This window comes from Ceratosolen solmsi, unplaced genomic scaffold, assembly GCF_000503995.2.
Source record: "Ceratosolen solmsi marchali unplaced genomic scaffold, CerSol_1.0 scaffold23, whole genome shotgun sequence".
Lineage (NCBI taxonomy): Eukaryota > Metazoa > Arthropoda > Insecta > Hymenoptera > Agaonidae > Ceratosolen > Ceratosolen solmsi.
The window spans coordinates 3,388,296-3,402,474 of record NW_011948430.1 but is presented as its reverse complement, the minus strand read 5'-3'; the positions used below and the strand labels follow the sequence as shown (position 1 = coordinate 3,402,474).

The window sequence follows — 14,179 nt, the reverse complement described above, 5'->3', positions numbered from 1 at the left end:
AATTTTTCTAATAATAAATATTATTTCTTTTAAACCAAATAATGAAATTTACACTCTTTAATTTAAGAATTACTTTCATTTTCCGTATTTTAATACGTATACATAAATACATTCGTCTACGACTTGCACATTAATAAATTTATTATTTTTTTTTATAATCGATAAACTAGTAATAAATAGTAAGTATTTAATTTTTGAGAATTTATGTATTATCGTTAATCTAACAATTATCACTAATTTAACATTCTTTTCAATTGTTTAAAATATTCTATTCTCGAATGATAGTAATTGAACGAGAATAATGTGAAAATTGAAATTTATTGATTCATCATTTATGTGATTACAATTTGACTAATAACATTAAAATTCAAACAAATGTTTAATCTAAAAATTAACAAATATACATTTATTAATTCGTTTCGATTTCGTTAAATTGCACATGAATCTGTTTGATTTTATTCTTAAGTACCATTACAATACTGATTTCTCAATCATTAGCTATGTGAAATATAGTTTAATACATATACTTGAATTAAATTCATTATCAAAGCCGCTTATACGCCTTCAAACGTACACAAGCCTTCCATTGTAGTTGCTAGAATATTTTACGTATAGTATGCTTTTGTAAAATGACGATATTTTAACTGTGATTACTAATATCTCAGATATATGAGCTAATTCAGCAAACTAGAATTTCTGACTTAATTATTTTCATTGATATCGTCATATTGCATATGAATTTATAAAAATAACGGCAATACGAGTCCAATTTAGTTACAATTACAGAATAATTTTACGAATACAATTTTCAAATACAACAGTTTTTGTACTTACAAAGTATTGACTAAATTGTTAAATATGAAAGATTGTCTAGATGATATTGTTTATATATTAAATAAATTTATAGTAATAAAAAATTTTTAACATTTGTAAAATATTCAATGATGCATGTATTTTCTAATATAATGTTTGATAAGAAATAATAGCTAATATCATTTATCATTCTATAACAAATATTTTTATTATAGTAAATATCTTATATTAAAATGACCAAGATTACTTTTTTATATTTTGAAAAATTTATATTACCTTATAACATTACCACTTTTATTAATCAGGGCTGTTTTCGATTCTAGTAAGAGATAAAAAGTAGATTTATGCTGTATTATTTAATATGATTCGATTATTTAATATAATGTTATATTTATAATTTATTTTATTTTTTATAATATATAATTTTATATTTTATATTTTTTTTTATTGTAATGATAACCTTATAATATGAATTGTATTTATTAATTTAATTAATGTAAATTTATTGAAATACTATTATCATTATTAAAAATAAATAAATAATTTATTAATTACTGGATCAATATATGAGATATATTTACAATTTTCTGGCGTTGAGTATAAAAATTATTACTATTTTGGATACCGTTTTAGTTGTCCTGATTTTGTATTTATGAATTAATTATTTTATATCTACAGTAGAATAAATTATATACAATACCATGGTATAGTTTTAATTTTAAATTTAAATTTCCAATTTGTTACTTACATGACAAATTTTTATTTTAATTTTGAAAATGAAAACTTTCTGGTATCAATGAAATTTCGAAATAAAATACATTGTCCAAGTATTTTTTAATAAATGCTATAGTAAACGTCTAATTTTGTTTTAGCATAATATGAATTTTATTCGATTTCTGAATTTTTTATTAAGAAAAAATGAAATTATATACTACTTCTAACAGAAGTGTATTTGTCGGTCTATATTCTTCTTATTATAATTACATGCAATTTTTTTAAAGAAAACACTATGTTTCAGATTATATGTATTAAAAAACCGGTGCGCTTTATAGTGAATTATGTAATATCACTATATTGTAATTAAATTAAATTTTTTATTATTCCTTAGCTGATCTGATATTTATTGTTTTAAATTTAATAAATTCTCTTAACCTTCGCCACGCCATTTCGTTAAAAAGGAAAGACATATAATAGGAAATACGATCACTTCAAACATCGCTGTAATCCGAAGCTATTGTATAAAAGTCTGTATTACATTTTTAAAATAATATTTGTAAAGTATTTTAAAAAATAAAATTTTCTATCATATAATATTTATAACATTACTGAAACTTGTTCAATGTTTTCGTGATCAATTCAAATGTCGAGTAATTGAAAGAAAAGGGTAAGAGTAATTTTGAGTTACAACTAATAAAATTAATAACTTCATTTGAGTTACATTTGTAATTCCAGTGGCCAGTCTCTACAAATAAAACATAAATATATAGAAGATTAAAGAAAAGAAAAATCGCACAGTTAATAATAAATATTAGTATTATGATTAGGTTATTATTGAGTTTATAACAGAATAAAGAGAAATACATCGTCTGTTTTTAAGTGCATCAATGTACGTAGCTAAGGGACGTAAGTGGGTGGACCGGAGGGCACAAATTAGGCATTCATAGAATGTTCTCCTATAGTTTCATACGCATTGCATTGCATCGTATTGTATTATAGCTGAGGTATTCGAGTGGTCAGTTACAGTTCCCCATCTCTCTCGATCGCTCGCTTAGTTTAACAAGTAGCTACCACATTAATACTCGCTCATTGTTGCACATGTTGATGCATGCATGCGCACACGCCTAAAAACACGCGCCTACAAACACACATGCCCGCGCATATATGCATACAGTCGGGCCGAAAGAGAGAGAAAGAGAGTCTTGGATATGCGTGAAGAATTTAATTTCCCGCGGCTCGCGCCCATAAATATGCATTGTGAGCGACCGGGACTAGTTCACTTTGATTTATGTACGATTACGCACACAGCTAGAGGGGACTTCAGCCCGTTATTCGTAACATTTCTCTTCTGTCGACCAGTCCAAAAACGAATTTCGCCTCATTGGCAATACGGAAGGACACATCCTTCCGGCGTTGTTATTATCACGTACACAAAAAACAATAAAAATAACGGAAAATAACATAAACGAGGATGGGTTGCGAAGGGAAATCCCATCACAGGATATAATCAGTGTATCAGATTGTGTCACATTCTTGATTTTGCATGGTATTGTTCTATTGGTTGTCGATGCCCAGTTGCTTGGAAAACAGCAAAGAAAATGGGTCATAATGGTCAGTCAGGCAATACATAGTTAATATTCATTGTGCCCTGCTTTTCCTACTGTTATCGAAGCGAGTGATAATCGGCAGGCAATTGGCACTGAAGCGCTATACCGCACATGATCGAGAATCTGATAGAATCTGTCTGCACAGAATGGAATTGAAGGCCCCGGGGCCAATAAATCGATGTCAATGAACGTTCGTTGAGTCCCCAATTTCCCAACGACGAGTTCACGTTCCAACAAGCGACTTATCGGAGGTTGCACGAGAGTAAAAAGCGAGGGTGGTATAGCCCTTCCTTTGCCTATATCCGGCGATTTACGATTGCGTTTTAGTAAGAGAGATCTACAGATAGAACGATGGATGGATAGAGGCGGAGGGGGGGGGCATTAATTTCAAACTTTTTCTCTATTAATAAAAGATCTAATGATTACTCAAATTTAACAAAGTAAATCTAATGATTACTCAGACCTACGAGCTTATAAGCATATGCCTATTTAACGTTCTTTCTATAGAAACAAAGCAAATATTGTTAATATATGGAAATCTCAGAGTATGGCAAACTCTAATACTTTCGACACCTTCTAGCGAACTCTCATTTGAGTTACATTCGTATCTCTTTGTTTCTTACACAAATTATTTATATATGCCAATTTTTTATTTTTTACATACGATTAATTATAAGTGTGCGTGAATTACACTTCTAATCGTTAAACTTCATCATAAGATGATCTAAATAATTTTGATAGTCACAAACTTGTTTCTTTTCATTTGACATTTCTAATATAAATCATCACTCACAAATGAATACAATTCTTTGGTATGATTTAAAGGCTTATAACTCAAAAGTATTCTTTTTTTATTAATTAATCATCTATATTAACTATAGGAATCGGCAGCTACCTAACGAATGAGAATACAAACATGTTTTTTAAAATTTATTTACAGATTATTCAAATTATTTTTGCTCTGAAAAATTATTTATGATAATCTGCTTTAAAGATGTATTTTTCAATTTCTGTTCTTCAATCTTCAAATAATTAATAAATTAAATAAATTCTTATACTAAATCATATTACAATAACGTTTTTAAATTACAAAATAACATACATAAATATTAATGAAAATCATGTAATAAAATTACATAATAAAATAATTAGAATTCATTTAAATTCTACAATCGTTTATAAATAAAAATGCAATCAATTTATAAATTATTTAAATTAACATTGAAAATTGGTAGTGAATTTTAATATATTATTACAACGATAATTATAGCGTGAATACAAATTTATTATTTAGATTCTTTTATACTCAGATGCATATCGAATGTTCAGCATTAAATTTATTTTCCAAGAATTATTTTAAAATGTTAAAAACATACAATTGTAAACGTATAAAGTGAATTTTGTTGATCTGGAAATATATTTATCTCTATGTCCGTGTAATTAATGGAGGTGTAATGTTTCCTAAAATATATCAATTTGCTCTTTAGGTTAAAGTGGACACTGAATTTTATTGCAGTTGCGTGCTGACATAAACACGTATCATCCTCCAGTCAAATACTCTATTTTAGTCTTTTATATACTATTTTAAAGAGAATGTTTATCTTCATAATACCTATTCTATTTACATATTTACATCCCGTATACGTGCGAGTAAATTCATTTGCAGAAACATTGAAAAGGTTATTTGTTATCATTTTAAAATGATTGTAAGGTAGCCGTAAAATATATATATATATATATGAGCTTACCAACATAAATTCAGCGGTAATTAAAGGGTCACATAATTGAAACAAGTACCGTATGGTCTTTTGTGAATGCATCCAAGATAGTTCTAGTTGTATTTGTAGTATAATTAATGTGCTTGACTACATTTAAGACAGTCTAATTGTGTTCCGGCATTGTGGCGACAATGTCCATTACGGAGCGATAAGAGGCAAAGGGTGAATTGGAACTTAGTATGGAATAATTCCTTGTCCGTTGATGCTCCGAGGTGAAGCTTTGCACAACATTCAGCTCTACTTTATAGTCAGATCTTAACCTTTAACCGCAGAAAAACGTTGAGGCTTAGTGACGATTGGACCCTAAGGTATTATAGAACCTTCCAACTGCAAACCCGCTAGTGCTACATCATAATCAAATTTTAGGTGTATTTGTAATTTGACGAATTGGATCAAATTTGCTAAATCATCGATGATTACAAATAAAAAGTAGATTATTAAAAAGTGTCTTATCCTACAGTATACTTTTATTCCAATAATACAATATAAAGTTTAATTTACAGTGAAGTTTGATAATATTCCATTAATAATAGATGAAAAGAACATAAAAATGATATTCAATTCTTATGAGGCAGTAATTTAAACAAGTGATATTTTCTCTGATCGTTTCTGGGTCACGTATCAGAAAAGTTTTTCTAAGAAATTTTTCTACGTTTCAATATAATAAAGACTCAGTTTTAAAGAAGAAAAAACGCAAAAGATTGATGTGATAAATGTAAGTAAATAAGGAGACTTTATAAATTTCAAAATGCAGTTTCTGTTATAAAGATATTTACGACATACTATCGATAACACCAGTCCAATAAGATAAGATATATCGATTAATTGTTACTACGGTTATACAAAATCAATTCATATTTAAAAGAAATTCCTAATATTCAATCGCACAGATGAAAATTCAAGTTTTAATGCGGTGGAAAATGGAAAACAGGAGAAATATAGCCTATAACAAGATACATTATGTCTCGCGTTGAATTACTCTCTACCAATGTATTTACATTAATTACATGATAATTAGCCAATTAGTCTGAGCTGAACCATTACATTATTTACTTTATTCTTCACTGATGAAACAGACTGAGGTTCGGGGAGAGATAATTCATCTCAATTACGAAAGTTCGGTGCATCGCATGAAATCTTACAAGCTGCCCGTATTCATAATAATAATGGCGTGTGTTATTGACAGCGCATGAACGAAATGATAACAGTTGTAAATTCGTCAGCCGAACACTCGATGGAAAATGGAATCGGATCCGAAATTTGATTCTATGGGTGCGTATTCCTGTTATCTGTAACTCAATGTTCCTTTGATACATGGTACACGAGACAAAAAGAGAACAAGTGCAATAAAAAGGCAAGTAGGAGAAAGTATGGCAAACAGTGCAAGTGAGTGTGAAGGAGGGGGAAATTCGCCAGAATCGGAAAGATATATATATATATATATATTTATATATATATATATATATATATATATATATATATATCAAGAGAGAGAGAGAGAGAGAAGATTAAGAAAAAGCCGTCGTATAGACCTCCGAGGGTAATAGGATATGCAAGGACTGCCGAGATATCATTTCTGTTTCTCGTGTTACTTTGGCACTTGGCTCTTGTGCTGGATTATTTTTACTGTCATGAATGTACACAGGCCCAGGGTAAAAATGATTCTAGTTGCATTCGTAGGAACGCGATTTTTTTCGTTCCTTATTCCTCGCGTCTTCGCGATTCTATCCCAAATTAATGTTTTTGCCAGTTAATCGTATCTTTTTATTAGCAAACGAAAACTATTTGTGTACATTAATAAGGGATTGTAAGTCTGGAGGAGAATTTAGTTAATTTCCAACTTGAAAAATATTACAATACTATATTTGTACTGTATATTCGTAGAAGTACTCAAAGCTACCAATTTAATAGTGACTGTGTACAGCACAAAATTATAATTAAAAGCATAACGAAAATAAAAACAGAAATGTAAAAAAATATTGTGTAGAAATTGTATTGTAATATTGCCACTGGCATATAAGCGTCCATTCTAAGAATACTTATAATACTGCATCTTCAGAATCTTAAATCTCTCTTTAAAATAAATATTTTTTATGTGCGTTTAGATTTCTTTGTTTCAAAAATGCTCGTGATAAATTTTAAAACGTGATCGAACAAGTTTTTTCAATATATGTTTATAAATAAATCTTCTGGTTTGAACTGCAAGTTTATTTTATTCATTCACGTACACTTAGCGTTTCTTCAAAGTACTTTGTCAATTACTAAGATAATCCATTATTTCATTAAAATGAACGAATGTCTCTAGAGAGCAAAAGTTTTGTCATTTTTAAATTAATATAATATACTCGAATATCCTAAAGACAAAATCAATTCACTTAGAAAACATTATCTCGATTTAAGTTATTGATTTATTCGATAAAATAATCTAAACTTGTATTAGAGAATCGAAGTATGAATTTTGATTTTTCCATATTTTCTATATCTGCATTGAAGAGATATCGAAAATACTTAAAAAAAAATTTCCCAATAGAATCTTTTATTTTTATATATAAAATAATGAATATCGTGAAATAACAAAATTATAAAATGTAATGATAATGTGCAAGTGAATACATCGAAATGAATAGCCAACGATTGAAATCTGCACATTTCAGCGAGTAATAGTAAGAAAAACAAACACCACTTTAATTTAAAATTATAACGGCATGTCACTATGTAAAATTGTAGCAAAAAAATACTTAACTAACGAAAATTGGGACATTCGTTATTTGTAAAATTTCAATAGCTTACCTATCGAACTTTTAAAGTGTAAACAAATTCAACCGATCCGAAACCATATAAATATATAAAATCCTCGTCTTGACAGCTTTGACAAATCTACAAAAGCGAACTTCAATTCTAAATCAAGTATCCCCGTCTATTTTCTCCTGCCTCCCAGCTACTCCATCCAAAGCTCATTGTCAAACCGAATAAACCGCCCCGGCTTTAGTCGATTACCCATCGACACCCTTGTCAATTTGCACTCGAGAATCATCCCTCGTCGAGATTGACGTATCGTACCCTACACCACGACGCTGTCGCTCTTGACGTTTGCACTTTCGTTACCCAGCTCGACTTTACGTAACGCCGAAAGAGAAAGTGTTAGCGAATCGAGCGAAGCTTCTGGAGACCTGCAGTTGCAGCGATTGTAAGTCAAAGTCCCTCCACTCGGAGCATTCAAAAAATAGAGAAACGACTACCAATAACTTCGCAACTGAGGTTAATTGGGGCTTCGTACGTGCTGTTGATGAGTTCGCCGCAAGGCTTCTATTCTAGTGCTGAAACACGCCACGTTCGCGACATTATATTTTGCGGGATGGTAGAAAAAACTTGGGCTCGCTGGCTGGTTGGTCGATTGATACAAATTGCTCCTAATTTCATTCGATTGACGCACGAGGTCCGACGAGCTACGCACTCGAATACAGCGCAGCCGACATCTGCCGTTGAGTACGAGTAGTTCGCTCCAATCTAATATACCCATCGGTCGTCAGCTACGGTATTACAGGATCCTGTCGTAAGTGGCACTTCCGAGAGTTGACGGCAGGTGGCGGAGCGACTTTGAGATTAGCGGGCGCACGTGCCGTGCTTCAAGGCTGCATTGGTGTACGTTTGCATTTGTACCTTGCAATAATCGTTGCTAAAAGCGCTTCAACTGGTATACATCTGAAACTTTCCTCCACCCGTTCTGGGGGCTGACCTTCGAACTTCTAGATATCGACCGAACGTCGGCGACACCTCCAGCGGGTTCCTATTGACATTCAAATGTTTTAACGTTTTAAAATGCCATTTTAAAGGTCGCGTGTCGGTCAAGCGAGATACGGACGAGAGTCCGTAGACGAGAATCCGTCGGTCAATTATTGAAGGACGTAGATCCAGGAATTCGGAAGTGCTATTTTGGCAACGCTTTAATGAGCATTTGGCTACTGATGATGAAATCGAATAAAAAGAGAGAAGTGCAATAGAGGGGAGAGGTAGAGGGAGACGTATGTACATTGGTCATGTTGCACAGCGTGTGCCGATTTGGAAAGCGTGACTGATGATCCGGAGAAGGAGAAAACAAAACGACTAGTAAATTGAAAACTATGCTAGTGAGATTTTGTCTTATAAACGTCATAAACACGATCCCATTGGCATAAACAATTGCCCTCACGCAAAAGTACCAATTAAGCGTTATTATACGCGAAGAATTTGAATTGTTCCCAGTTGTTTTTGTTAGTTAAATAAATAAAAAAACTGAAAATGAATAAGGGATAAAATCAAGAAACTTGTGTTATTAATTAGCATCTAGTAATTCATTACTTTATAAAATCTATAATAATGTTTTTTTTTTCTTTCAGCTACCGGACCTAAATAGTCTCGATGAAAAGGTGAGTGTTACAACAAGACGGTTCTCCCATTGCACATATACATCATGCTTCAGCATAATATTGTTAAAAGTAATTCCAATCGTAACTTCCGATCGATCCATTCGCATTCAATGACTAGAGCAAATAATCTAATCACGTTTCTCCTGGCTCGATAACAACTAATGAGAGAATCTCAATATTAACTTTATCGCTTACGTGATTGAAAGTTAGATAAAAACTTAATCTTGTAGTAATTATTTTTACAAAACATACCACCCCACTCGAGACGTCAATACCAGCTTGTCTCTTTAATTATCGATTTAACTAAAAATACGACAAAATAAGCCAATTGGCTTAAGAAGTTTCTAGTTCCTAATGATCGAGCCAATTATATAGACGAATTTCGGTTTATTATATATTATTATGTATATGCCTATATTCGTTTGAGACAAATTTTTTATTTTTAAAAAAACTAGTATCTTTATATACAGACAAAAACTGATTTCTTAGTCTTATGATATAAACTTAACTTACTTGAATCAGGTAAGTTGCACGTTCTTGCATCATTTTCGTAAGTCATTTTTATAATAAGTATTGTATGCAAACAGTTTGACTAATTCTTTTTAATTGATGTATGTTAAATTATTATGCGAACCTTGAGCTAAATAATAATAATACATTCAAATGTTAAATAAACCACTACATATAAAATAATATTTTATTATTATTTCTAAATAATTGAATAATTATTGCACCTCTATGGCTTATTCACGTAGAATAGATAGGCATGTAGATGATGAATAATTGAGAATCTGAAAGAGTTCTAGTGGAACTGAAAAGTAAAAGGTGTCTCGTTAAACCGAAATTACAATTGAAAGATAACATAATATTAAAAGTAAAAAAGACAAAGTTGTGAGCTAATAGCTCATAAAGTATTGACGGAAAATAATATTTTGACGGGACGATAAATATTTCTGCCCCGACAATCAGTTAATAATAATAACAATAATAATAATAACGATAATAGCAATAATTATAATAACGATAATAACAATAATAATAATACTAATAATAATAATAATAATAATAACAACAATAATATATAATTAATTACGTTAATTTCTTATGTTTATAACATGACTGCTTTAGACTCACTCAGTCACTCTCTCTCTCTCTTTCTCTCTCTCTCTCGCTCTCTATCTATCTATCTATCTATCTATCTATCTATCTCTCTGTGCGTGCGTACGTGCGTGTGTACGTGTGTGCATATATTAATAATATTATCATAGAAAAAGGTAATAATGTTTTATATTCGGTTTATTTTCCTTCAGATTAATTGAATCTTAACGTAAATATTTATTCTTAAGACTCAACTTAAATTTGTCTTCATCTTTCTTCTTAATAACTGTATATCCAACATTTAAAATGTGTATAATGTGAACAAATTAGCAGGTATCATTATAAATCAGCTGAAATAAACGTGTTTATGCGAATGAAAAATCAATTTGATCTAAGCAGCTAAGTGAGATAACAGTTTCTTTCGAAACACATCGACAACTGCTTATTTCGTTCCTATACTAGTGTATAATATGAAGAAAAAAAAGTCTGCAAGAGCGAGATGAAAGAAGACATCGGCAAAAGATTATTAATGGGCGATTGTTGTTATAAGTGGGCGGTCGCACGACGGCGAGTTAACAAAATATCTATGTCAACGAGAAAAGTAAACGTATTTGTGTCTCTAAGAGCAGTTTACACTCGCGCAAAGCGAATCCGCGGTAGTAAAGACAACCAAGGCAAAATTTGCATGCACCTTCACGTAATCAAGTGCACGAAGGAGACATGGTTTTCTATACGAGAGGACGAGGACAGAAACAATTGAAAGAAAAATAAGCGGATACCTCGAAAACAACTAAGAGCTGTTGTTACCGCGGTACAAAAGCTTCCCGCGAGGAAATCGTCGTGGACTTCGTCGTATATACTTGAGCGTGTGTGTGCATGTGCGTGTGTATCTTCTTTTAGAAGAAAGTGCGGGTGGGAGAAACGAGTTTGCATCGCGGGTAGGGTGCCAGCAAGTTCCGAAACTCGTTTTTATGATTCCCGAGTAGCACATCGTCTTCACGAAAAAATTGTGTTGTGTGAGCGTCCGTCCGTGTCCGTATGTGTGCTTAAGCAAAATAGAAAACGAGATAGCGAGTAAGCGCGAGAGGGAGGTAGAGGCAGGACAAGACAGAAAATACTCGCATTGAAATTCGACTTCTTGCTATCGTCTCTGATTCTTCGGCTTTATTTCCAGCGTAGACGAAACCTTCTCTTATAACGCGAAATTCAAGGAGTATATGGAAAGATTGTTTCTTATAAAATTCACTGCAAATACACTGCAAGTGGCCTTTAAGGGGCTTATATTAGAGAAAATAATTTATCCCTATGCTTTTCAAATTATCATAATTGCTCATAGGATTTTAAATGTTATTATAAATGTTATATAAGTGCCTTCTAAATGTTACAATTATACAATTTTTAGAGAACGCAATGAAAGCTCAGTAGATATTTTTATTATATCGTTATTATATATAAATTTCATTTCAAACATAGTTTCTAATTCATTTTCGGAAGAATTCACAAGAATCATTATTGTACTCTAAGTGTTATTTTACTGTTAATAATTCGTACTAGTATTTGAAATTAAAAATGTGATTCTTCGTGCAATATTCAAATTATTTATGCATTCATGAAATGTATGTTTACATATAACAATATAGATTATCAATCGTATACAATTATAAATACAAATGAATCGAGTGCTTCGTCTCAGAATATCACAACTTTCTGATGCAATAATAATAAAGTTAGATTTTATAAAAAGATACATTTGGGAAATGCCTTATTAATATTCATTACTGTAATTCTTACGCTCTCTTATTGCAAAAGCATATTGCACAATTATATAATTTACGTTTGATATTAAAAATATTTTTGTAATAATTTTTATCAAGAAAATTTTATAATTTACATTGCACTTGTGGCGAAGAGCTGGAGAATATAAAATATTAGCATCTAATTTTATAAATTATTCAAAATGCGAATATATTTCGTACTTTCCAGATGAATTATACAAACGAAATATTTGTGAATATAATGATCAAGGAAATTAAGAATCGTATAAACAAATAAATGTTCATTAATTCTTATGTTGAAGAATTTCATGAAATGAAATATCGTTAAATACAGATTCGAGCTGTAAGCCAACCATTGTAATACGTATTGAAAACTACAATTTAATAAACTTAACACGTTGTACTTTTATTTAAATTATTGAGTATACAAAGTAATAGTTTTAGAATAATATCACGTGCAAAAACTTGTCAGATAGTTTTATTCGAAAGAAACAGAAAAAAAACAGTAAAAAAAAACGAGAAATATGCGACATTTATTTGTCGATCCTCCATATATGAATAACACTAACAATATGTAAATGTGAATAATGAAAGAAACGTAGGAATATAAAATAAAATTCAAAAAATTTAATTTATGTATAAATAACGTATTTATACTACGAGGCTTCTGTATTTAATATTTTATTATTAATATTTTTATTATTTAATATTGATTAAAAAAACATATGAAACACTTATAAACGTAAATTTATGATAAATATTAACTCGATAACACTGAATATAATACAACATTAAACAATCAAAATATACTGTCAATAATAATGTAAAACTTTATTAATATTTATGGTGTAATTTTTATCGAAAATTATCCTTCAGAATAATGTATAAGTGACATTTCACAATTACACTAATTGAATTCTTTATTATAATGCTTCGCATATGAATGAATTAATTATTATCAATTCTATAAGTCAGTTTCATTACTTTCATATTATTTCAACACTTTTGAACACTTTCTCAAAATAGACATTGGAAATAAAGAAAATTATATTAAAAGTTATTTTTATAGAAATAATAAAATCCACGTTGAAGTTTAATCGAATATAAATAAGTACAAGACCCGGCCATACATTCGAGGTCGAAAAATTAATCTCTCTTAATCCGCAGTCATTGAATATAATTCGCGTAATCCATAAAGCACTGAACTTGAACATTTATTTAACATTTCTTCGAATATCATTAAAAGAGATTGTTCGAACGCTCGAAGAAGAGTATAAGATGCATGAATTGAAAGCGTAAGAAGAGCGAGCGCGCATCATTAATATTCATAAGCCGAGTAAACGGTTAATCTTTATCCTCCAATCTAAATTTTCAATAGTATTTCGCCAAAGCGAGCAAAAAGGATGGTGTGCATTGTTCATTCGCGATCTAGATGAGATCGCGAGACAAAGTCGAATAGCAACGCGCGCGCGCACTACATACAATTCATTACAAGGTCCTGGGCGAGAGAGGCTTTTAATTGACGAATATTAGATAGTTATCGGACGGAGGTATTAAGGATGCATTCTTTTAGAGTATTAACACTACCGTAACCCCAGAACATGAAAAATGTGCTTGAAGCTCGCGTGCGTGCGTGCGTGCGATGCTTTCAGCAGCGGCGGTAAAAAAAAAAGAAATCCTATTTTATTTTTGCGTAGAATAAGGCCACTAGTGGGGGTCAGAGCAAGAAAGGGAGAGAGAGAGAGAGAGAGAACAACCGGTTCGTTCGATCGAACAGTCTGCAAATTTCATCGAGTTGGGGCCGCTTATCGAAATTGCGCGCTTCCGACATCGCCAAGATACGAAAATCCAATGTTGCCCCAAGTCCAACCCAGAGTGCAACGAAAGGAGGCGCATCCGGGTGGGAAGCACAGGCTCCGCCTCTGTCTCTTTCTCATTCCTCCTTCCCTTTCCCTCCCCCTCATTTATTTAGCAGTGCAAAGAGA

At 31.2% G+C, this 14,179-nt stretch overlaps 1 protein-coding gene across 1 annotated transcript in view; it reads left to right on the top strand.

The window, feature by feature from the left end:
- LOC105364015 (sestrin-3-like) overlaps positions 1 to 14,179 on the top strand; it is a 220,761-nt gene that overhangs the window by 40,180 nt on the left and 166,402 nt on the right. The window contains exon 3 of the mRNA XM_011501849.1: positions 9,292 to 9,321. Within this exon, the coding sequence (XP_011500151.1) occupies positions 9,292 to 9,321 (30 nt within the window). The remainder of the gene's footprint in view (positions 1 to 9,291; positions 9,322 to 14,179) is intronic.